Genomic DNA, 26,646 nt, shown 5'->3' on the forward strand with positions numbered 1-26,646 from the left:
AAGCGGAGAGCTGAACACAACGCTCCCCTTCCTCTTGACGCGGTTACTGAGTGAAACCTCGCGAGACTGAGCTATTTATAGCCGCAGTCGAACAGAGCGACAGGCAGCTCAGCCAATGAATGGAGCCTTTCCGCGCGGCGCCTATTGGCTGCCGGCGTGGACGGCGCTTGGCCGGTGGGTGGGTTTTTCCCGCGCCGGTGGGCGGGGCGGAGCTCCGTACGGTTCCATGGCGCTCGGGGCGGGGGGGGGGCGGTTGCGTTGCTGACGAGGGAGGGGCCGGCGAGGGGAGCGAGAACCCCGGCGTGAGCCGACACAGTCGGTGTCCGCCCGCGCCCGCCGCCGGCGCCCCGCGGCTCCCCCTGCCGGAGCGCAGCGCGCAGGTGAGGATGGCACCGGCGGTCAGCGCGTCCCGCTGCCCCTCCGCGCCCCCTCCGCCCTCGGACCCGGCATGGGGGCCGGCAGCCGGGTGGCGGCAGCTATCGCCGGCACCGCTTTTTTTTTTGGGGGGGCCGAAGGGCCGGACCCCGCTTCTGTCCGCACCCCCCTTCTCTTTGCAGCCTCCGGAATGGGCGCGCAGCGGAGGCGCTTCCCCTCGCAGCGCCGCGGATCTCTGCGGTGTCGGCGGAGGGAGGGTGGGAGGGCAGACGGGAGGCTGGGGGCTGTCCTGCTCCCCTATCTGCATGCGTGCCCCCTTTCGCGCTCGCATGCACCTGCGTGGTGGTGGTGTGGGGAGCGCTTGCGGCTCCTTCGCGGGACTTACTGCCATCCCCTCCCTTCGCCCTGTGCTTGGGGCTGCCCGCGGGGCGTGGGGAGGGCGGCGCTGGGGTCCAGGGCAGAGCGGCGCTGCTCCCCCTCCTCCGGCTGGGGCGCCCGGGGCAACGCTGCTGCCGCTGCCCCTTCTCTCTCTGTCCACCCTTCCTCTTCCCTGCGTACCGGCAGCCCAAGGGGGCTTCGGCAGAGTTGGCAGTTTCCCGTCCCTCGTCCTTCCCCCAGAGCCTCGCCCCGGTGCACCGGGCGCCGCCGCGCAGCTCCCCGGACCGGCGCTTTCCCCCCCCTTTGGCGCCGTCAGCTCTCGCCCCCTGCCGCCCGGTAGAGCTGGCGGCGGCCGGTGCCCATCTCCCCGCCGGGTTTTTCCGTTCCCCCGACTAAAAACCACCACCGGGGCGGAGAGACATCGGGGAAGGTCCCGACTAACTCGGGGCGGTTTCCGCGGAGGCGGCGGATCCCGCTCACCCCGGGCTTGAGGGGACCGGGCTGCGAAATGGCAGGGCGCCGGCGAGCCGGGGGTGACGGCCGTTAGCGGCGGGTGGCGGCGCCCAACGGCGCGCCGCCGGCTTCGCCGAAGCGTGTCAGTGGAAATAAGGTGGAAAAGCCCCCGTCTAGCAAATCTCCTCCGCCCTTTCCTTCTCGTTTTCTTTCAGCCATGGACCGTTCTCCCATGCCTTGAAGAGCAGCACTTGCTGCCGCGGTGGGTGCTTTTGCATCTCCCGGCGGGATGGGATCCGGGCTCCTCTTTGCAGAAGTCTGGCGCTCTTCGGGCTTTGATCCCGCGCCGCTTAATCCTTCAGCAACTCCGCAAAGAGACTTTGCGGTGGTATTGACGTGTGTCAGTTTTTTATGGTTTGCAGTTGGAAATAAGCATTGTATGTATTCCGGGGGTGTCTGGATACATACAGAAACTTCTTGGTTTATTTAAGATGTGGGTGCTGCTCGGCACCTGGGAGGTGCCAGCTACCATCAGTACCCATGTCCTTCAGCATCTGGCAGGGCCATTCCTGTGTACAGTCTGCAGCAGGAAAGGTTCGGGTCATAACGGCACTGGAAGATTTCATATGCTTCATCTATCTAGTCATACCCTGTCATAACATCGGCTCAAACTGGATTGAGCCCCTCTGTTAAATATGTTTAGTTTGTGTAGTAAATTATTGAACAATCCTAAAGCGACCACCTGGGGGTTAAATAATTTATGTGTCTACACAGGGGTTTCTGCTGTGGTTTAACTGTATGCATTTTTAAACTGGAATGCTTCTGGTTCATGCATGGCCTTGATGTATGCAGTTTGATAGAGTGAAATGCTTGAATAATCATATAAGTACTGCTGAGCTGTAGCTGAGCTGCTGGTGCCTGTGCTGAGAAGAGTGGGTAAACACCAAAAGAGAAGGATAAAAGCAGAACCAGCCAACTCAAAACCATGATCATTATTAATGTGATACAATTTTGTGCGTATTCACTGCTAATTGAATCATATTGCTGCTGGGGTTTGGGGTTGGTTTTTTTGTTTTGTGTTGTGAACTCTTTCAGGCTGTATTTTTTGTGGATTCAAATAGCACAGTGAGAAGCCCTGATCACAACATCTTGATTTTATTGCAGCAAATGTAAAAACGATGCCCGCATTTTCTGGCAAGGCAGGTGATTCACTTTCCTTGCATTACCAGGTGATATTTTTACTTTCCTGGCTGCCCTCTCATTTGCCTGTTGCCCCTGCTGGGATAATCCATCTAGCTTGTAGCCTGGTCCTTCGTGCGTACCTGACCTGCTCCAGAGAGATCTGATTACTGCTAAAATCATAGTAAAAGTAGATTACAGTTTAGGCATCCTTGCTTCAGTGCCACTTTAGCCATGTTAAACTGTTAGTCCGTGTAGGCAGGCCTTACAAAATGTTGGCGTATTGAGATCTTTGCCTCTCCTTGCTATTAAAGTTCACCCAGACTTTCATCTTCTCACTTAATTACTATTGCCTACCCTTCCAGCTTTTTTTATGTCCATCTCCTATTCAAAGTGCTGGTGCTGATGATATTTCTTGGCATGCCGTGCTCTCCGTGGAAGGTTTCTATAGGTCTCTCAGTTGTCTTTATCTTTCGTCGTGTTGAATTCAGGTTCCTCGTATCGTAAGGCCTTTCACAGTTCTTTCTGTTCCTGTTCATTCATTTTGTTTCATACTGAATTTTACTATCCACTCTGTCTGCTTCCCAGTGTACTTGCGTTTGTTCCCTTCCTTGTAGGTACTATGTGATTTCTGAGTTAATGTTAAAGCCGCAAACCTGTCTGTGTGTAAAGTTTTTTTTTTTTGAAACAAAGCACATTACTGGCATTGGGTGTGAGGTAATCTTAGTCCAAAGGTAAACACTTTCTGTAACCTGGATATTGTGACCAGGATTTGAACACAAGAGCATGTAGTTTTGCAACTCTGTTCTCTCCGTTCATTTGTTAACCATGCCTGCTGGTTATGCCTTGTTTGGCAAGCTCTTTGGTAAAGGTAGTGTGTGCTATGGTACAAGCTTGGGAAGAGTAGTTCGGATTTGGCTGGAATCTCGCGGTACCATAATAACAAAAAGTATTTTTTTTTTCCCTGTTCTAGATGCACCCAGGCAAGAGAATGCTTTGAATTTTCCTTGAAAGCAATTGCTGTCAAGTTATTTATTGATGGGTAGCATACTTGTATCGGATGTAGTTTATAGTGGAAAAGAACTGGCATTGCCTTAAAAGAATGTCAAATGTTAATGTTTGAGCTACTGTAAAGGATGATTTAATGCTTTAAAAACAAATCTTCCTTCCCCCCCTGCTCCCTGCTTTTAAAGTTGGTTAATTTATTTCCCCGTTGTCTTTGTCTTGCGCAGTTAGGACAGTGTAGTTAGATGCTGGCTGTGTTTGGCCAGTTGAGGATTTCTCATCCCAGGATATGGAACGTTCATTTGGGATAAAACCAAACTGTAGGTAATTTCTGTTTTGTCCTTGTGCCTGTGTGGTGGAGATAGGAGTGATGTGGTTGTATCGCGGCGTTTTGTGGGGCTGTTGGGTTGTTGCCAGTTGGTATAGATTGAGCAGTCTCTGCATGTGTGACTGTAGCCTGTGCTTCAGCTGCAGCAAAGCTAGAAAAAATGATGTGGATGGATCAAATACTCTTGCATTGTGCAGAGGAAGATGAACTAAGTAGGTTTGTGAATGCTGTTTAAAGCTCTGGTCTCTCAATTTGCTGGGGGCGACTCTGCTGCTGCAGTTACATTAGGCCTCTCTGGTTTCAGAGGGGTTTTGTTGAAGTGAGTACTGCAGAGTGGAGCCTTGAGTTGCTGGCTTCCTGAAAACAGCTCGTGTCAGTTCATAATCTGCCAGAGTGACGCGTGATCTTGCCTTGAGTTTATGATAAAATTGTAATGTTGGTGATATGTATGTTTGTCTTTTAAGGGCCAAATAAATGAGAAATACAGCTCCTCCAGATGTGAGCAGTCTTAACAGAAAACAGGCAAATTAACAAGTTCTATTGCCTGAGCTGAGACTGATGTGGTGTGAGGGGGATGCATGCAAGCCACAGTGATGAGTGTACAGTAGTATTTATTTACTGTATTTTAGTACACGAGGGACTCTTGTAAATATTTTTGGCATAATCTGTTAAAATTTTGTTTCCTTTAAACAGGTCTAGAAGAATAAAGAGAAGTTACTTAGCGAGAACTATAAGAAAGCTTACAACAGTTTGGAATGGATTGATTTATGATACCTCTGATATGTAAGAGCTACATTTCGTGTCACTGTTGGCCAGCTGCTGCTGGTGGACTTCAGCTGACTTCATTGCAGCAAGCCCAACAGACAGGTCGTCATCGCTAATAGAACATAAACAAGTGTGATGCTGAAATGAGATGAGGCTCCGAAATGGAACTGTGGCCACTGTGTTAGTTTTCATCACTACTTTCCTCAGTTTGTCCTGGTATACTGCATGGCAAAATGGGAAAGGTAAGTAAAAGGCTCCAAAACAAAATTGACCTTCATGTGGCTCTATGACAGTAGAATGAACAGTAAGGGCATGTGCGCTGCTGCTTTATGTTAGCAATCTGTAAATTGCTTGTTGACTAGCTCTGCTCCAGAAGGTATCGCCTTGGTGAGGAATAAAAACCTGCTAGTAGATTCAGGAAAATTAATTTACAGTGATCCTGATTTAAAGAGCAAAATACATGTACCTGAAGAAAAAAACAGTGCTGCTCTTGGAGGAAGGGGTTGGTCCAGGCTGAATAGCTGTGTTTTGGGTTTTTTTTTCCTGGTTTATAGTTGTTGGAAAAACATATGGTCTCTGGTTGGGTTTTATTGTTGTGAGGGCTTGTTTTTTTTTCCTTCATGTAACATATGGCCAATGGACCCGGCTGGAGAATGTTATTTTTGGTGCTGCTTTCTGTCTTCCCTGATGATTCAGTGATGGTAGTGGCAAACTGCCAATCAACATTGTTGAAAGACTTTTCTTGCTGTCTTTGAATGAAATGTAAAAAAGCTCTGACAGAGCATGACATAAGAAATAAAGTAATATGAGTAAATTGACCAGGTAATGGGAAGTGCATCTGTTATAATAACATGAGCAATCTCATGAAATAATCAAGTAATTATTGTGTGTAATAGACTTTTACCTTTTTATATACCTTTGCTGATCTTACTGCACTCCACATGAACCTTGGAAAATTCAGTTTTTCTGAGGGTCAAGACTGTTCACCGCAAGTAAGATGTTTCGGTTCTGTCCTTCAGTAAAGCAAATAAACTTCTTCAGCAATGGTTTCTAGAAGAAGAAAGAAATTTTGTTTTTTTTTTTGTTTTTTTTTTTCTTTTATAAACATTTGATCTCTTGAAACATAGTAGACTGTGTCCTTGAAAGATCAGGTAATTTTAAAACACATATTCTGTCCTGGGTGAGATTACTACATGGTTTGTTCTGACTGTTCTGCTGAGAATATTATCTTCAGTTGTGCCTCAGGTCCAATAAGAGGAAGCTGATGTTTTCCAGGAATACTATCTGTTGTAGCATAGCCAGCTCGTAACCCTTATTTAAGCATAAAAGAAGCAGATGAGTTCTGTGGCATATTGATTTTCCCCTCCCCCCACCCTCAAATTGGGCACTTGTCAGAGAAGCAGATGCTTTGTGGTGTGATCTCTGCTGTAGCAGTTGGTTGGTAGGCTAGCCTTCTGAATGTAAGCAATAGGAAAAATGTCAGATTCTTGAGGTTGTGGTGATGTATGTATAGATCTTTTAATTGGATAACAAGAGTGTAGATGTGCCAAAGACTGACAAGAAAAGGATATCTGAATAGCACTGTAAGTGGTATTTTCTTCATTTTGGCTAATACAGTGTTGTCTAGTTAGATTTTGTTACTGATTCATTTCTTGCTGAAGAACCTCACAAGAATTTTGCTTTCGCTTCAGCAAATATGTATCTCTGAAATTTTCTCATGTGTTTTTGCTTTCTTACTTGACATATGATTTACAAGTCTTGTTTTCTTTTGTCAAAGCATAACACAAAGAAAAGTCCCCATTAAAAGAAATTAACAAAATCTGCTCTTTGGAGAGTACTAGTATATATGGCACTTGGTGAGAATTTAATCTTGTTGGTCAGACTGCTCTATTTTTTTATACTTTTTTTCCATCTGAATGCTTAGAATCAATACTTCCTTAATGTTGGTATAAAAGTTCTGCATTTATCTTCTTCCAGATCTTGCTGTTGAGCATTAAGATGGTAATTTGTTAAATAAAAGTCAGTGTAACAGGACGTCAGTACTATGTTAATTGGTCATAAATCACAGTTATGAAACTGAAGTCTTGGTAATTTGCTCTTAAGGTGTTGCTTCAAGAGAAATTTACAGGTAGAATGTTGGTTTTTAAATTTTACTTTTTAACATATGTTTAGCATTTTATTAACTTGCACATGTTTTCTAAAACCAAAACAGATTTGAGTTTGTTTAGTACCATGTTTTCAGTCAGACCTTTCTGAACCAATGGGAAAGGTTCAGAAACTGATGATATGTATTTATTAAGATTTTTTTTTCGTGTTTGATATCTTATATTTATTAAGCAAGCCTTGTGGGATGATATCTTAATTCCTTGATAACATTTTCATTACAAATTATTGGGTGGCTCAATTAGAAGCAAATATAGTGCTTGCTGTTCCCATTCACTGTAAAGCTATGGGATGTCACATACTCTGTCATCATCTTTTGTTATTTATTGCATTTATATGGCATCTACTAGATTCCTGTAGATATTTGTCTGTCTTTGGGCAGCAAAGTAAATTTATGCTCGGAAAGAAAATACTGTTTATGTTTTTTAAAAGAAAAAGCAACCCCCCAAATTGCTAGCTTCTCAGTGATAACTGAAATGAATATTGCTTTTTAAAAGCAGAAGCATAGGGCCTTGTTTCTAACAACCCTAATCCAGTCTTCAAGTGATTAATTTTAATTGAGGAACTAAGATCTTGGATAATTGTCACTTAAAATGCAGAACCATTTGCAGAATAGCAATAAGACTGGAATGATGTGATATTTTTGTAGATCACATCATCTTCTAGTAAATATACCTAGTCCCGGTCTATGCAGGGTAGGATTTAGACACTTGAGAGCAATACAGACTTTGGTACTGGTTTAAAGTGCAAAAAATTGTCTCTGCAGAACAGTGCTTTACAAGCTTTAAGGATATGCTGAGAAGTTGTCAAGAGTTGAAGGAAATACTCTGTCTGAAGTTCCATTACTGGAAACAGCATGGCTTTAGCTCACCCAGTGGTCTGATGATGTAAATAACCTTTCACAGGGCAGATACTGCTATTTGGATGAAAACGAATAAATGGCCAGTTACATGGTTTTCCTTTTAAAGTTAACTGTGTCTGAAGAAGGTTGATTGAAATACCTCTGGTCATTGGAGATAGTCTCTAAAAGTTAAGATCTTTGTAATTTTCTGGACCCCATGCAGTGTCTAGAAGTACTGGAGTTATAAGGAAGCAGTACAAGCCCTGAATACACCTGGGAAAGACCTCTCTTGTGGGATTCATGAACAAGAGTTCTAAGGCTGCTTTCTAGGAGTTAAAAATATGCTGTAGTTAATGCAAAATGAATTAGATGTTAGAAATCAAATATTATCAAAATGCAGATTACTTTGGTGCACAGAAGGAGCACTTTTAAAGGATTTGCAGTCACTTCAGTCACAGGTTGTCAGTTCAGTGTCAGACATCCTTGAATTCCTTGCATGACTGAGCCCTTATGCTATAACTATATTTAACACCAGCCCTTATGCTATAACTATGTTTAACACCATCTCTTTTGACTGAATCGTGCTTTTTGGTACTACTGACCTGCTCAGGGTCACAGGTCACCACCTCATTTGTGAACTACAGAAATGCAGTGGTGTTTTTTTTTTATCCTAAAGGCCCTGCTCTTAAGAAGACCTAACCAGTACAAAACAGCACTGTTTACCTATTACACCACTCACAAAATTTACGTTAAAGCTGTTCTGTGTTATGTAGAGAGTGTAGTCTTGATGCTTTGATCTTTAATGTGGCTAGTAGCCTGAGTACATAATGTTCCAGGAAGAGCATTATGCTCCATAATACTCAAGAACCTCTTTGTCCTGCATCAACAAAATTCCTGATGCCTGTCACCAGCATGGAAATTGGTATGGAAGGTAAATAACCTTACTGAATTAGGGCAGGCATAGTAGGATGAAACTCCTCAGCAAAGCGTTCATCAACCTCCTCACTTTGCTTCCCATGTTAAAGTCCTACTCTGATCCTGCTGCCTTTGATTTAAAAAAAAAAAAAAAAAAGCGCATTTTCTTGTGTAAAGTATGAGTGCATTATTCTCGGTGATAGACAGTAGTTGGCAGTGCCTTGCATCATGTTTGCAAGGCATTTGGCTACTTGAAATGGTGAGGACCTGTATGGAATATGTGTTATGAAAATTTGATGTGACTTAACCCTTCAGGATTGTCTAAACTATGTAGTTTTCAAAGCAAGCTGAAACTAGTAGTGCATGTCATCTTTTTCCCATGCAAAACATTCTTCTTTAACGATGAAGAATTACTTGAAAAAGCTATTTATTTTCAGTTCATCTAAGGGTGGTGGTGTAACAGTAGGATCTCTTCGCTGTATGAAGGTGGCTTATTTTGGTAAACTGATTTAAATTCACATGGGAAGACCTCGTAGAGGACTTTTACTTTTGAGATATTTTGCTAAATATTCCCTCATACTTAAGAAATGATGGTTGAAGCTACTGTTTTAAGCATGATATTTTCTCTCATTTGGAGAGAAAATGGCCTGGGCTGTAGAAGGCTGTTGTCTTTCTCCTTTGGCTGTTTTCATAAAATTGGAATTACTGCACTGTTTGTCAGCCACAATAATCATAAGTGCTGAAAAACACCTAAACTTAACAACAAGCATAATAAAACCTAACTGAGACTAAAACAAAAGGCCTCAGCTGATGGTGGAAAATTTTGGAGTAAGAACCAAGAATATTAATTCCCTGAGGGAGAAGGGTCCAACCGTGAAGGAAACAGGGCAAGGAGGACAGAAGATAAATATATGTGTATATATATTTTTTTTTCTTGGCAGTGGTTATGCAAATAATCTCTTTTAAAATAGATGAGAAATCTGAAAGATACTTGTTAGTATTTTGCAACCATAACCCACCTTAGTTTATGCTTTGATGCTAAGAGAAGCTGTTATTGGAGTAAATGCTGATAACAGTCTTCTGGCTGCACATTCTGATTTTCAGAGTTATGTGCTGATTTCCCTCTGATGTGCATTAAGACTGACCAACCAAAAAAATTAAATGGATTATAAACTGGGAAGAGTGGAGGCAGGGGAAGGGGAGGGATGGGACAGGATGGGATGCTGAAGTAGAAAGCACATAACAGTTTATGCCAGTCAGCTTGTCTGGGGGAGGTGGGGGGAGAGAGAGGGGTCTCTTTTCCTTTTCTGTTAAATAGAAGGGAAGCACTGGTTTCCTTTGCAAATTCTGTTGCAGACCCTTCAGGAGCTGAAATTAAAGGAAATAGGAGTTTCCTTTTTCTTTTTTAACACCAGCACATGAACATTACTCCAGTCTTGGTCTAAAATACACTTCAAGCTTGGTTTCCAAAACTGACAAATTGGCTTATAGCTTACTGATATTAAAAATAGGAGTTGAATTACATTAAGGCCAATCAGGAATGCAGTTTTGGAATGGTTACTGAAAGTCCTGTGCAGGTAGTGAATGTGCTGTCCCAATTGAATTGAGCAGAAGAGGTATGTATCCCAGCTGTTCAGGTGGGCAGTGTTTAGGTCTGCAGTATCTTTGTATCCGTCTTGTACCTGATGCAGCAGAACTCGGACACTGGTGATTTTGGTGAGCTGCAGCGGAAAGGATCACAACCAAAGGGGCTTTTGCAGCACTGCCCTGTCCCCTTGCTTTTTTTGTAACCTGATAGGTAGGTTAGCTCAACAGTTTGTGGTATCCTAAAACTGTGACCAGACTCAGCTAACATCTTGAGCTAGCGCTCTTGATTGTGGCCCAGCCCTCAGAATTGGGAAAGGCAATACTTTTGCTCTGTGTGGCTTCTCTTGATGCTACTTCAGCCTGAGTATTTTATGCTTGCATGACTCCTCCAAAATGGTGGTTGCTCCCATGCAGACACACAAGTAATTTAGCAAACCCAGGAAAGAAAGTTGCATCTGACCCAGCTGCTCATACCCAAACAGCTCTACTGTAAGATATGTATATCTGTGAACGTGTCTACTAAGAAACCTTTGCAATGGATTGTAAGCCAGCATGCATTTATCTTATTGCTAATAACGTGTCTTCGTAGAGTAATTTCACATTTTTAACAGCAAGAGGGGGCTTCGCAATGATCACTCCTGGTTTTGGTGGTGGTTGATATTTTCCTTAGTCAATTTGGGTGGTGAGAGGGGGAGATGTATTACAAAATTTCAAACAGCACCATGCTGGGAGAGAAGTGAAGGTAGGCAGAGAGATTGAAGTTTAAAATAACTTATGCAAATTGGAGACTTAGTCAGGAAGGGGGTGAATGAAGGGTTGAAGGTAGGTGAAAGAGCCCCAGGCAAAATATGAGGTGCAGTAAAGCAGAAGAAAATCAAATGTATACATAAAGAATGGGGAAGAAATTTGATGTTAGGTTTTTAGTTAGGAATAGCAGTTTACTGTAAATTGCACGCTAAGCGTGAGTCACCACATTATTGCAGAAAACAAAAGAAATTGAACAGAAAAGGGTGTTAAGGAAGTAAAGTAGTTTGAGGTCTGCTACTCCAGATAGACACAGGAAATCTTCTTTCTGCTGTGCCCACTTAGGCATGGTGCCCTGCAAATAAAATAGATTCGTTAGGTGGAGTTCAAAGGAGCAACAGGTGATCAAAGATCCAGAAAATCTACACTGTAAGGGAAGGGTCAGTTTCCTGACATTGCTTAGTTTAAAGGAAAGGTATGAGAAGAGAGATGGGAAGATAATTTTCAAATACTTTAAAAGTTCTCGCCAAAAAAAAAAAAGACACAATCTACTGTCTGTGGCCATAGTAAGTAACAGGATATAAGGGACTGAAATTGAAAAAGGAGATCATGGTTAGGTAGTGGAAAAAGTTTTTTGTAATGGCAAGTACAGTTACATGCTGGAGTAGATTTTTGGGAGGGGCGAGGAATTTCCATATAGGCATTTTCAAGAACAAGTTAAACCAAAGATGGCAAGTAAAAGACACCAACACCATATTTGGTACCAACAGAGATTTGGACTAGCACAAAAAGTGAGTTACACTGTTGTTGGTTTTTGTTTTTGTGTTTTGTTTTGATTTTTTTAAACAGTGTGACACTCCCAAAATAAGTCTTAGGTAGGAAGGAAGGACCTACAGCTGGCAGGAATGATCTAACTTTGAACTAGCTATCTTGCTGAAAGTAGTTTTGAGCAGGGGGTTGGACTAGATGACCCCTAGAAGTCCCTTCTAACCTAAGTTATACTAGGTATTCTTGATCTTTGCCAAGATTGTCTTGTCTTGTGCCAAAGGCGTCGTACCAGTGCATTTCAATACTAAATAATATTGTTATTTGCATGAGATATGAGTTGCCCTTTATTATCATAAAATTTGATCCCTTCAAACACATAAAATGTTTTAGCAGATTCACTTAACCTTTTATTGTTAACGTCTGCAGCCCTTGAACTGCTAGGAACCTTGAAAATATTGTGCTAGAAAAAATCTCAAAAAGTGACTTGTTTTTATTTTCAAGTGCGACTTTTTTTTCCTTTTTTTCCCTCCCTCACCCCGATGTTTTAATGGAGTATCTTATTCAGTAACCTTATTCCTGCTGTGTAACTATGACTTTATTTGCTGTCTGGATAACAAAAAAGCTTTTTCCATTGCTGAGACAGTCTTTAGGATTAGAATCCTAAAGTTGTTTCTTTTTAGGATGAGACACTGGTAAGTCTATAATTTAGTTTTGTTTTATAATGCACTATGTTTTGTTCTCCTGAACATAGCAGAAAGTGAATAGAAAGTGGTTTCCTTGCTCACAGTGCAAGGCTTTATTCCAGCTAGTTTCTGCCTAAAAAGCAATTACTCTAGACAGTCTTACAGAGCTGTGCTTCCAGCGGCTTTTCTGGTTGTCTCCTTGGCTTTCACGCTGCTTCTGTCTATTCCTGAAGATGTTTCCCACAGACAACCCACCCATCTATGTAACAGTAAACAACAGAAACCTTGTTTTTGCTTGCGGCAGTCTGTAATTTTACTATCTTATGCTCAAAAAGAATTTAAAAGTTTCCTATGCTTATCAAGCATAAGTATTGCTTTTGTAGCCTGCAGATAGATCATGGTCTCACATATCAATGTCATGAACATCTAAGTTTCCTCAGGCAGTTCAGAGATGGGTTGAACTAAATCTTTTTTCCATTACAAATTACAAGTAAAGTAGTTGTGTGAATAAACAGCCCTCATACTTGGTCACACAGTCTCTAGAGACAAACTGTAGAGGTAATGTTGGAGAGAGATTTGAATAAAACAAATGCGATGGGATCTCATTTGACTTACAAGGTTGTTGTTAAGTTGCAGCAACGTGGGAGCGTGGTGAAGCTTTGATCCTGAGTTGCTTGCAAGGAGGACAAATTAGAAAGAATATGTTCTCAGAAACAGAGCTTGTTCAACAGTTGTCAAGGCACAAAGAAACAAGGAGCATCAGCAACCTCAACCCACTAGCATGTGTGGAAACGATAATCAAAATTCTGCAATGCTTGAATTTTGTGCCCAAGCTAATAAGAATTTCTGAAAGTTTCAGCTCTTAGAATAGCATTGTTAACTGTGAGGTGGTAGCACTCTTCTGACTAGTTATCTTTTGATGGATAACTTTTCTTCTAACGTATTAAAATGTTAAACATTTCGCTGTGGATCTACCATTACTAATCTCATTCTGATTTAGGAAGCTAGCTTTTCTTGTTGTAGTTCCTGGCCTGTATATGTGTATTTTGTTGGTTTCCGAGGGGAGGGAAAGGAATGGTTTAAAGTAAGAGTGTCTTGATTTACACGTACAGAAACTCAGCTATTGACAGTTCTGTGGTAGGAACAAATCATGTTGAAGTTTTCAGAAGCTTCCAGGTTGTCAGAACTGAACGGTTGCTTTTTCTTTCAGTGTCATGGCTCTGCTTTCTTGTGTGCTTTGTTTCCTTGCCACATTGGTCTTTAGCTGAGTTCAATCCATCTGAGAATATACAGAATCTTAACTCTCAAAATCTGAGCCCTGAATGTTCAACATTGTGTGAGCATATAATATGATGATTCATGGAGAAGGTTTGGGATGAATCCACCTGGGTTTTCCTGGGCATGACTTCTTTTTCTTGATGGAAATCTTGCCTGGGCAGAAGGTCTTCAGAGCCTGTTAGGCCTGGATGGGTGAATGCTGCTGCACAGGCATCATGTTGCCAACCAGGTTACTGCGTGATCAGAAATCCCAATTGTGTGCATAGAGATTGTTTATATGTGCACTGTAAGTGACACCTTTGGGAAGTTTTATGTAAGTGCATATTTGTGATTAGTTGCTGAGCAATTGCAGAATAGTCCACATTCTTTTTGGGATGTCTGAGAGGGATCAGCCACTCAGTTACTGCCTGGTTGGTTGGCGTATGTGCTGCAAGTCACATTCTAGAGGATGTGTAGAGGTGTACGTGTTGCAGAGTTTGTTTGTGTGGAAGCGCTGGGATTAAACATTTTCGCTTTGTACAGATGTACCTGTTGATTGGGGAGGCTTTAGATAGAAATAGTGGAGACCTCTCTAAAACTCCTGTGTGTAGACATGTGGTGGTAGAGTAACTGTTTTCTCTCCTGATGTAAATAGGACACACACATTCACAGGTAGAGGTGACTTTTTTTTAGGTCAGTGCTCATTTTCCCCTGTTCTCCTCCACACTGCTTTACTGAGACGGCAGTTGTATACAACAAATATGCAATTTTATAGTATGCGGAGATACTGAAAAGGAGACTAATGCTTGGTCCTGTATTTGTAATATGTTGCTTTAAACCTAACTGTGTTTAACTTAGTTTGATAAGGTCTTTAATTTGGAACAAGCTATAACTGAATGGAAGGCTTTTATCTTGTGTTTTGGGGAGATCAGTTGCATTGGGTTTTGTGGTATTTTAGCTACATGTAGATTGCAGTGGTCAAAGATTTGAATTGGATGAGGTTGAGAGTTTGTCCTCATGCAGGAAAAAAACTTGATGCCAGGACATTCACAATTTGTTCGTATATTCGGTACAAATGAATGGCTTCAAGTTGTTCTCTGGTGCTGTCATAATGGTAAACTAATGACTCAGATAATGAAAGTAGGATGGCTGTGGTTAACTTTTTTGAAAGTTAAAATGTCACTGCAGCTTCTTTTGCCTTAATACATGCCGTTGTATCCTCTTTTTCCCTCTGTCGCTTCTTTGTAATAATTTTTAAGTCTGTCTTCCTCGCTTGGTTCAGATTTGGTGTTGTCAGTAACACTGTATTCCTGTAAATTTTGAGGAAACAGGCTGTTCGGACCAGGACAGAGCCTCTACTTGGTCCCATGGAGGGAAGGGCTGGAGTTCAGAAGCAGTGTTGGGCTCTGATCCACGCAATGGGCGCAGGGCTCTGTCTGCTGCAGCACTGCTGTCTTTTGCTAGTGGTTAAAGGCAGATGCTGTTCCTGTGTGAAAGAATTACATGTATGGGAAGACATACACAGGGGACAACATGAAGAGTTGTGCGCCAAGGGCTGAATGCTGGTTCTGCTGGATGGGGTTATGGTGGCAGAGGAACAGAAGGCCCTGGGGTGTGGACAGGAGCCTTGGGGAAGAGCTGAGGCCACTGGGATAGACGTCCCAAGGTAAGGGGTAGTAAGTAACCTCATGGAACACCTCACGTAAGTGAGAAGGGGTGGAAACAGCTGTAGGAAAACAGATCTGTGAAACTTGTGTGGATGCAGTGTCTATGTTCAGGTTTGGGTGTTCCCTCCCTGCCCCACAATCTTGGCTCTCACTAAGTGCACAAAATTACCGGAGTGCTAGGTGAGAGAGCAGTTTTAAATAAAACTCAAGCAGACTTTTACACATATATATGTTAATCTTTGATTTTTTCCTGATACTGCAAAGTGTAGGACAGGCTCCTTGTGATTGTGTTCATGGGTGTACTTTTGTACTTGGTCCTCTTTTGAATTGGCAAGAATCTGAGCTTAAGCTGTGTTGCTTTTATCTGTGTCTGGTCTTGTGCCTCTTAATGTTTGTACATCTTTACTGTTGTTGTTAAATGTGCCAGCGGAGAAAAAGGCATTGGCTACTTTGCTGTGTTGCTTATTGAGATATTATAGATGCATTTTTCAAATGGAAGTTAAATGTAGGAGGCTGATTGTTAAGGTAAAGGGGGTGGTGGTGTTTGTGGTATTTAAGTGAAACCGTAGAGTTGGTGGCTGATGCAGTTAACTCTACCCTTCATTTTTGAAAAGAGCAGATTGATTTATATACTTCAATAATGGCATAAAAGTAATGGGACACTTAATAGAGACTTCTATCTGATGGCTGTATTGATTTGTATCTTTCAAAAGTAAAAATGGAATTCTATATACAATTTTTGTAATGCAAAAAGTTTTTTAAACAAATCTTTAGCAAAACCCAAAATCTTTCCTGTAAGTAAAAATCAAAATAGTCTTTATTTCAAATTGTCTTTATTAAGATGTGATTTATAACCAGATGATGCTTCTTGGATCTCTTCTATGGAAATAATTCCTACTCTGTGCTAGTTCTTCCATGAACTCTTCAATTCCTTATTACAGAAAGGATTAATATGAAAGCTGTAATTCTACTCAGAAACTTTTATCCCATCTGGAATACAAATGGAACCACATTTCCCTGTGGTGTTGTAGCATCACAAACTAATGTTTGATAATATTGATAGAGTAGTGTAATGGGAAATTAATTAAAATATGTAATTAATATGGTGATTTGGGAAAGTTAAACCAAAATATTAATTTTATGCACTGAGTATTTTGGAGACTCTGACTTCTCACAAAAAACCCCACAAAACCTTCAGCTTCTTATACCATGTGACCTATTCCAATGACCTTAGTCAAGTCTAACTAGAAGCCGAGTAGTGCCTTCTCTAACCTTGTGAAAATGTTTGTTGCTGCTTCTAGACCACTCTTTTCCTGTTTACAGCTTCGTTTGCCACAATTGAAATTCTGATCTGTTAAAGTATATTATTTATTCTAGCAGTTGCATATGATCAAACATGTCTGTTCTTCCTGTCCCCCGCCTTGATTTTTTTAACCTTTTACTCATTTTCTTTTTATACATATGGAAGATCCATGAAACAATGACAAAACAAATATGATACGTGGAGACCATGTTAGATTTGAGATTAAACTAGTTTCAGGTGTCCAGCTAGGGTTGAATTTGGATCTGGTGTAATGCCATAATTTCAGGCTTGAGCTACACTAGTGCTCACAACTGCATATTGATTATGTGATGGTCATCTCTAAAGAATACCTGATTCAGTGGTTTTTTTTCCCTCTTTTTTTTAAATGTAGACCTGTGTGTATTATAATGTTCCTCCTAACTAGAAATTAAGTCTGTCATCAATATTCTCTGAATTATGGTTATTATTTAAGACTTTTGGGTGCTTCCAGAACAGAATTACTAAACTTGCACCTTATTTGTAATTTTTAACCAAGAATTTTTTATTTTATCCTTTGTATCAGGAGGTTCATCAACTCTAGGCACTAGGGAAGGCACTGGCTGGCTTTGGTTCCAGCTGTAAACATTGTGTAATGTTAGCAACATAATTTACTGGTGTAACAAGAGCTGGAGAAGGGGAAAAAAAAAGTTGATTTTTAGATCAGTTAGGTTTTTTTATTTTTCTTATGTGTAGTCCATTATGAATAGAAGGAATAATGTGCATAACTGTTGACTAAAATGTTCTCTTCAGTCTTAAAATATAGCTATAACGGTAGGTGTCAAATCAGGAGGTTGATGTGGGGGGCATCAGATATGTAAAAGATTTTTTTAAAACGTGTAGAATACAGGTTCACTTTATGAATGGCTGTTTGCAAGATGTGAGTGACAGGATTGATTTGACAGGATTGATTGATTTGGAAAATTGGTTTACTATTTGTGCACCATAGTTTGGATAACAAACACTTTCAACAAAAATGTTTTTACTGTGAGCTTTTATGGAAACTTGTTTTCTCTTTCAAATCCGATTTCCAGTTTTAACTTATCAAGTCAATAACAAGGAGAATCAAAGACCCTACTTTCACGAATTCTGTTACTGCAGAGAACACTATTTTAGTAAATTGAATAAGAAATTCAGTAGCTTATAAAAAGGTGGTATGCAGAGAAATATTTTTCATTTAAAAAATATTTAAAAAAAAAAACCTCCAGGGATTTGAGACCACTAGATAGCATGAATATTTTGATTTGATATCTTAATATAGGTATATGTGCTTGTCTGTAGAAAGTAGTGGAAAATACTGTCTGAGGTTTGAGGAGAAGCATGAGATCTCACAGATGACTTGTAGTCAAACTGACTGTAAGGAGCTGAGTTACGTGAAAGGTAACTACATTTGTTTACACTGTCAGCAAATCTAAGTATTTCAGGGGCTGTCTCTTGTTCTCTTTTAACAGATGTGAAAGAATTGTGCTTTACCAGGGTTACGTTTTCCTATTTTTAATGCTGAAATTATACCACACAGAGATGCTGATTGTTACATTATAAAGCCCCACTCTGCTAGGAGCAACATAAGCGGTTATGGCTTCTGTCATATGTTTTGTTAGCAATGAGCGTAATTAGCTATTATGTAGTTTTAAGAGGATATTCTTGTTTATTGGTAGCAATAAAGTGTGTGTGTGTGTGTATACAAACACACTTTTAAACTAAATGATGGAAATGAACATAATAAATGGATGCAACATGTATGCTTAATGCATGCATTTCTGCAGAAATGTACAACAGACTTTTAGTTTAATATGTTAAAAAAATGCAGTATTTTAGTCCTTCAGTGTTGTCAAGAATGCAGGCTAGATATTGACCTGTACTGTATCTTAAGTAAAGTGTGTTTCAGTGCTATGATTGTAACGCTTGCCTGAACTGGAGCTTCATGCTTGCTTGAGCAGTAGATCTGTGTAAGATTTTAGTCAGAGTTGTAGTGTAGTTTTTGATTGGTGGTTAGTTTGAAAAAATGATCATGACATATGATCTTTGTAAAAGCTGTCACTGGAAATTGTGTTCCCATTTTTGAGGTAATACTGTGATGTTACTGTTGACCATTTCCTAGTTGCTTTTGCTGTCATATACTTGGAGTCTTGTGCAAGACAAGTAAGAAATATCAAAGTGGAGGGTTTTGGTGAAGGTCGTTTGAAGGTAACTTTTTTCTGACGCTAAGGAGTTAATGTCCAAATTACTTGAATTCAATGGATTCCATACTCAGCTGAGCTCTTTCATTAATTTCTTAAACTGAACTCTTTGTACTATGTATGTCTAACACAGAAGTTGCAATAATTTTCCTTGTACAGCTTTGCATTTTGGGAATAGAATCTGAGGCTTTTATTTATTCCTGAGTGTTTCTGTTCAGGGCTAGAGAGGTGTTAAATGCTGATTGCTTATTGTGGAACTGATTTAGCGTATGATTTCAGTGACCTTTTTATATGACTCTCCCTTTAAAGAAGAAATGCCAGCAGACTTGACAGTGCTTCTTAGCACTGGGAATAAAGTAAAAACCAAATAGCTGGAACCTGAAAAGCCCTTGGGATTATACTCATCCATAGAGTCCTGGGCAGTGTTTACTAGGTAAAAAAGTGTGAATGCTAGTTAAGTTAACAGTCAGACCAGGACACAGAAATTGCAAATGTGAGATTTTGCCCCCCCTGCCCCCCCCCCCCCCCCCCATCACTGGAGCTTGCTGTTCTTTGTTTTAAAAGAAGACCTTCATCTCCAGTGCTGCCAATAACTCTTCTCAAACAAATCATGTGTTTAATTATCTTTAATGTCTGAAGCCAATGCACAGACAGAACACCATATGCTTCTGTTGACCTGACCTCGTTAGTTGTGGGTGTCTGGATTTTCTGATATATTATTCTTATTCCTTGTGTCCAAAGGAACGTTCAGACCCTCAGTCAGACCTCATCAGTGGAGATTTGAGAATGGTGTCACAGTGGATTTTATAATTTTCTAAATTATGACCTTCCTGTATTGAACAATTTGTATATAGAGTCAAAAGTGAGCAATCACATCTCGGGACATTTAAAACTGTTCCTGACTGCTCTATCCAGCTATTAAAATACCTCTTAAGTAAATCATTGATTAGTTGTCGCAAATCTAGTTTGGCTTCTTTTGGCTTTTTGATTGCTTAGGATTGTTTTTCCTTTAGGAAAATGTTTTATTCTGTAGCTTTTTAGAAAAAAAACCCAAAAAACAACAAAACCAAACATGCCTGATGTACTACTTCATGCTTCCATTTTGATTGTTAAGCTGCAGCATTTTTAGTGTATTTATATTAAAGATATAAGAAATGGGGGGAAAGCAGGTTCTCAGAGTCTGATCTGCTTTGTACTCCAGTTTTTCTGCTTTGTTTATATATGTGGAATCTCTGTGAAAGCAGGGGTTTTTACTTTTTCAAAAGAATGTTTACATGTAAATTGATTCTGAAATTTACATTTAAAATAGGAAGGTTTTACCAGTTGATATTACAAAGGATCATATTCAGATTGCTTTAAATATTTTAGTAAAACCGACTTCAGCTCCTGCTGCAAAGGAATGTTTAAACAAAAGTATCTGGACTGAGATTGGATCAGGCCCTGAAAATTTCAAAGCAAACATTTCAGGCTTGTGCTAGTACATTAGAATTGGAGAGAACAAAAAACATTCATTGGTACAGGTCCTTTAAATGTGAAATGTGAACAAGTTGCAATGAAAAATTAAGTAACTCTAATTCTTGGGTTATTTTTTTTAAAATAAAGTTGGGAAAACCTGCAGAACCTTCACTCAAAAATAAGATGTTCTTCACAGTGAAAGCTACTTGAATAAGCATTTTTAAAAATACTTCTGGTCCTAATAAGTACATTTCTATGTGGAAAACAAGGGCAATAAACAGTAATTCTACCAGATTGTTTTGGTAGATTGAAATACCAGATTGCTGGAGTGAGTGACCTGTCACTTTGAGAAACAAGATTAGGGATAAAAGAATGACTTGCCCACTTGTTTTTCCTAAATCTTGATACAAGGCCTTTTTTTTTTTTATGGAGCAGAAAATATTGTTGTGATTAGTAAGATGCATTTTTTGTATGTAAACCGTCTACTGTCTTCAGTTCCACAGAATAATATAAAACAATTGCATATTCTCTAATCCGTTCAAAATAATAAAATAAGTTTATGAATAGGCATAGCTACAAACTCTCTAAGAAGGCCCACATGATCAAGTGTTCAGAGGACTGATAAAATTTGACCTCGAGCAGTTTGCTTCAGAGCTTTTATTTATAGCATGTCTGTTGTTAGTATGTACAGTATACTGCTTTATTCTGTATTTGCATGGTTGATTACTTTTCTGCTTCGGATTTTGTAACTCATCATAACTCCCTTAAAAGGTTTTAATTTCACTTAAGAGCAAGGAAGCTAATTAGCTTACGGGGGGTAGTCATCCATGGTAATATATTGTAACATTTCAAGGACGCCATGTATCAGCTTTAGGCAGTTTCAAGGCAAAATCAGAATCTGATTTGGAAGTGCACTTGAGATTTAATTTTTGGGGGCAAATTTTGTTAAGACCTTCTTTACTCTTCGCCGTTTGACATTGCTGATTATCAGTATGATTTGTGTCTATGTACAGGTTTTGATGCTTGCTAATTACCTCAGCTTGTTACAATGTTTTGCTGTTTTTGTAAGCCTAAATGTCACAGGTAGATTCTGGAATATCTTTAATATCTTTCTTGTGTGGACAGCGATTTTTGGTCATGCCTGTGTGATTGGTTTGACAATCCCTCTGCTCGCCTCTCCTCAGCTGGAAATCTGAGAATGCAGTGCTTGATATGTGCCCTGTGAGTATCTTCTGAGCTCTGGAGTCACTTCCAAAGGGCAATGGAATCAACGTTTGTATTTCCTCAGTAAATGCCACTTTGTATTTCTTGTCTGTGCATCTTTGCATGGATGCTGAATGATTGTACAGTGCAGTGAGAGCAGGATTTTGTATCACAGGATTGGGTAATTCTATTTACAGTTACTTTTTGCAAAACCCATGCAAAATAGGAAGTAGCCTCTGTCAGATCAAGTTGAAAATTACTTAAGTGCTAGTGTGGTAAAAATGTCTTCCTATTTACTAGAGGAATTCAGTCTTTCTTTTGACTGACGTTGGAAATAATTTGGTCTGCCACATATTAGCGTAGCAGGGTTTTAATTTAAAAGGATATCTGTTTGTGAGGGACGAAAATGACTTTGATCAGATACTAGAAATGTGATAGCTTGCAAGGTACTTAGATATTATGGATCAAGCATGGTCTAAGAAATACATGTTGCATACCTCTCTGTGGGAGTGAACTTCAGGTCAGTGCAGGTATTGTCATGACTTACTGCATACTGACGTACTTGATACCATGATTTCATGGATCACATAAAGCATCTGAACTGATTTTAGGAAGTGCAGAACCTATTTTTTCACTTCATGTAGCTGAAACAAAGAAACATTCCTGTAAAAACTATGCCAGATTGAATTGGCTGGCATGTTGACAAATCCCTAATTCATTGAAGAGTACCTGCTCTTGCCACACCCACTGACTCATATAAAACTCAGTGTGGAAGCTCTCTGTCCATTAAGACATCAATTTTGTATCAACATGTAAATTCATCAACATACTTGATGGAAGTGTAACAAATTAGTATGTGAAGCTTGTGACTGTATCTGACTTGTGGTGTGATGGTAACTACTCGGGGGTTTTAATAATGGGAGTAAATGAGTTGTGGAGTAACTACTCACAAAAGTACTGGAATTAGCACTTACTGCAGTGTATTTTCAGATTCAAACATTTATTGAACAGTGTTGTAATAACTCTTCAACAGAGCATACACAGAAATAGGAGAAATTTGCTGTGGAACCTTTAACTTGTAGCACAATTTGCTTCAGCCAAAGCCTTTTATTTTTTTTGAGAAGATTTTGAGTGAGGGTCTAAAGGGAAGGAATCCTGGGGCTGGAAGAAGAAAAATGAAAAGGCTGTCATTAGGGCGGGCTTAACTGTTCATTGGTGAATTTAGTACTGTTGCCAGTGAAACACTGTTCATTTGAATAATGATTTGGATATCTCCTTCCTGGATAGAGGAAAGGTCCTGCCACATCAGGTATCTGTCCCTGTTTTTACAGGTTTTACTAATTGAATATTTGTGTACAACACATTGTTGTCAACCAATGCCCTCTGTCTGTGTGTCAAATGTTTAACAAACAAAGGGGGTGAAAGGTTTCAAGAATTCAGCTGTGGAAGAGCAGGAAATATAAATCAGGCCTACAATGTGGTAAAGCCTAAGCCCTCTGTATTTGTCTTGCTGTCTTTTATGAATGCCAAGCCTGTGGCTGGTTACCTTTTTCTCTGTGTGGCAGATCCATCACTTTGGGTATTTAGCTGATTTGCAGTTGAAGGAAGGCTCAACTGCCCGCTGTTGATAGGGGAAGGTCATAAAGCTTTTTCTGATCTTGTTGTCTGGTGCATCTGCCTTTGGAGACAACCAGCTGTACCACCATAGAGCTCTTGAGTAAATTATAGCTTGCTTCTGGTTTTTTTTAAAAACAGTCACCTTAGTTCACTTTGTTCTATTTCCAGTTGTGGAAATGGCCTGTGATTTAACATTTTTGTGAACCTGCTTGATTGATAAGATAAATAACAGCTTGCAAAGCTTTCATACTGCTTTTTATGTTGTAGATGGTGCTTCTTTTAGCAGACAGTAAAAGGCTTTCCTTGAGGGAGAATGGCAAGGCTAACTGAGAATCACTGAAACATTCTTGGGTTTGTAAGGGTCTTCATGCAAGTCTGTTTTCCTCTACCTTCCCTCCTCTCCCCCCCAGAAAAAATGGCAGGGGGGCGTATTGCACAGCAGTCAGAGATCCTTTTTTTTCTTGTGGGGAGTGGCAAGGTTTTTACTGGAGTCACAGGCTGTCATAATATGGCCGTTGCAGGCTACATAGAGTCAAACTTTGCAGAGATTGCCAGAAATGCAAAATTCCCTTTTTAGATAGTTTCTGGCCCTTTCGTCCACTCTTTAGCACATTTCCTGAGAGGCATCTCTAGAGGGTCATGAACATCTCTGATTCTGTAGTGCCTGTACCTCCTTTCCCTGCTGCAATGTTAACAAAGATGGATGTGTATGCATATCATCTAAATGCATGCTTCTCTGTGCTACTGTCGAAGATATGTAAATAAAATCTTCTAAATTCTCAAATATTAATATATGTACCGCTTTGGTGAGGACTGTTTTGTACTTAAATGCTCCCAACAGTATTTAATTGCACCTGCAACCTCATTGGTGGATCTAAGTAGTTCTTCAGACTTCTAAATAGTGAATTGAGTATTTTCTGGTGATTTGTTACTTTAATAATACCAATATCTTGACCAGGAATCCTGTTGAACTGTACTTTGTGTTTTAAGATTAATGGCAACATGCACATATGTACAGGTTTCAAAAGTGCATTGTGTTTGAAGGTTAGGTGCTTAGGTTCTTTCTTTGATATTGACCCATCTCTGTTTCCTTTGTGGGTGATTTATGATGAAACTTCAAATAGTCAGAGGCAGCAGAATTTTGCTGATTATATAGATGTCTGTACTCCACTCAACTTAAAAGTGCACCCAAAGTAGTTTCCTCACATCGTTTTCATATTAGAATAGACTATTTCAGTTGGAAGGGACCTACAATGATCATCTAGTCTACCTGCCTGACCAATTCAGGGCTGACCAAAAGTTAAAGCATGTTCTTAAGGGCATTGTCCAAATGCCTCTTAAAAACTATGACAGGCTTGGGGCATTAAAAAACTTCATTTTGTGAAAAAAGTAACATAAACAAAAAACTAAGAGCTATTGATGATTTTTAATGGCCCTGAAGCCGAATAGCCATAGAATAGCTTTGGTTGTGTTTCCAGGGTATTTTTGCTGTTTTGTTGTACAGTATGTGTTTCCTTGGAGCTACGATACAATGAGCATTCTGCCAGTTCAGGTAGTTTACCTACAATTCAGACCTCTTTTGTTATTTTAGGTGAGCTGAGATAATCTGCAAAATGCTTTTGTAGTTTGCTTTCAAACTACAGTGCATTTTCTTGTTCCTTGACTTTGATGCCCTTTTTTTATCCCAAGGGAAAGCCCATGATTTAAAAAAATCATGGGCTGAAGTACATAAACAGATTGGACTAATAGTACAAAACCCAAAACTAAGAAACTAGATGTATGTTGGGATGTTCAGAAGCTCCATGTTGAGTGTAGGAAATTGGCACCTGGTTTAAAACTTATGAGGTGTCTAAATTCGGAGCAAAATCAAATTATGTAATCAAGACTGTCTGTGGCTAGGAGAAGAATGGACTGAGTTTGTAACTTAGGCTACTGGTGTCTTTTTGGAATGACTTTTTTAACAGTTGTTTAGTAGGAGAAGCATAACTAATGCAGAGAAGGAAGAGTAGGCTGAGAGCTGAAATTCCAGCTCTGGTCAAAAACTTGCAATCCTTCAGAGTTTGATTTGAATTTTTAATTTTCAAAATACTGCATCAACTTTCAAGTGAGCTTGTCTAAATTCTAGGTTCTGCATATTTAGGGGAACATCTTGCAACAAGGGAAAAAAGGTTGAGAAAACAAACTACTGAGTGAGTTGACATAGTGTTAACTTTCCAAGAAGTGCATAGCATCAAGCCAACTAAAATATTTAGGTTTTAGCTTCTGGAGTTTTGCTGAAACTACTAGAGTTTAAGAGAAAATGATGAAGAATTAATGCTTTCAATTCTCAAGTAATTTCTTAGCAAGATATTTTCATTTGAAGCATGATGGCTAGTTATTTTTATTTTATATTTTTGCCTTCCAGAGCAAAGTATGGGAAAGCATCACTTTCTCATTTCAGTGTAAAACAGCATTATTCTTAAATAAAAATATGACTGTATGCTGAAACTATTGGAGACCAAATGTGTTTGATAATGGCTACAGCTGCTGTTAAAGGGACATTTTATTTGTCAGAGGACAGATATGTTTGGGGTTCTTCCATCAGCTGTATGAGGCCAATAATTACTGTCTGAATTCTTTCTTCTGTTTTCTTAAATTCTCTAGGTTTCAGCATAATAGGAAGAAAAGTAATTTATAATATGGTAAAAACAAACTTTTTTCTTGATAGTGACCACTGATCTATGTGACTGTTTCCTTTATGGTTTTAGGCTCAGTATTTTTCTTTTTACTCTAACAGGAATGAAAAAAAGTGGTTTGATACTTTTTGACAAGAAATCAGTCCAATTTTATAGGTTTTAGAGAAACCTTTGAACAAAAAACACTAAATGGTTAAATGAGTTTTGAAAATATTGGCTGCACTCTTGACTTTTTTGTATATACAATGCTTACAAGTCAGCTTGTCATAAAATAGGGTAGAATAGACTATTTCAGTTGGAAGGGACCTACAACAATCATCTAGTTCAACTGCCTGACTACTTCAGGGCTGACCAAGCTAAAGCACGTTAAGGGCATTGTCCAAATGCCTCTTAAACACTGACAGGCTTGGGGGCATCGACCACCTCTCGAGGAAGCCTGTTCCAGTGTTTGAGTGCCCTCTCTGTAAAGAAATTATTCCTAATGCCAGGTCTAAACCTCCCCTGATGTTGATTTGAGCTATTCCCATGGGTCCTGTCACTGGATCCCAGGGGCAAGAGCTCAACACCTCCCTCTCCACATCCCCCCCTCAGGAAGCTGTAGAGAGCCATGAGGTCACCCCTCAGCATCCTTTCTCCAAACTAAACAAACACAAAGTCCTCAGCTGCTCCTCACAGGACATGCCTTCCAGCCCTGTCACCAGCTTTGTTGCCCTCCTCTGGATGCATTCAAGTACCTTTAACATCCCTCTGAAATCACAGAATCACACAGAATAGTAGGGGTTGGAGAGGACCGCTGCAGATGACCTTGTCCAACCCCCCTGCTGGAGCAGGCACACTTAGAGCAGGGGGCACAGGAATGCATCCAGGCAGGTTTTGAATGTCTCCAGGGAAGGAGACTCCACAACCTGCCTGGGCAGTTTGTTCCACTGCTCTGTCAAAAATCGTGGGGCCCAGACCTGCACACAGTACTCGAGGTGAGGCCACACCAATGCTGAGTACAGCAGGATAATCCCCTCTCTTGACCAGCTGGCTTTGCTGTTTGATGCACCCCAGGATGCAGTTTGCCCTC

The 26,646-nt window shown here is 40.2% G+C and overlaps 1 protein-coding gene across 1 annotated transcript in view; it reads left to right on the forward strand.

Moving 5' to 3' along the window:
* Positions 1–257: 257 nt before the first annotated feature.
* Positions 258–26,646, forward strand: part of MGAT4A (alpha-1,3-mannosyl-glycoprotein 4-beta-N-acetylglucosaminyltransferase A) — a 78,285-nt gene continuing 51,896 nt past the window's right edge. Inside the window, exons 1-2 of the mRNA XM_075093313.1 lie at positions 258–380; positions 4,412–4,725. Of these exons, the coding sequence (XP_074949414.1) occupies positions 4,632–4,725 (94 nt within the window). The 5' untranslated portion in view covers positions 258–380; positions 4,412–4,631. The remainder of the gene's footprint in view (positions 381–4,411; positions 4,726–26,646) is intronic.

Source organism: Phalacrocorax aristotelis, chromosome 1 (genome assembly GCF_949628215.1).
Source record: "Phalacrocorax aristotelis chromosome 1, bGulAri2.1, whole genome shotgun sequence".
NCBI lineage: Eukaryota > Metazoa > Chordata > Aves > Suliformes > Phalacrocoracidae > Phalacrocorax > Phalacrocorax aristotelis.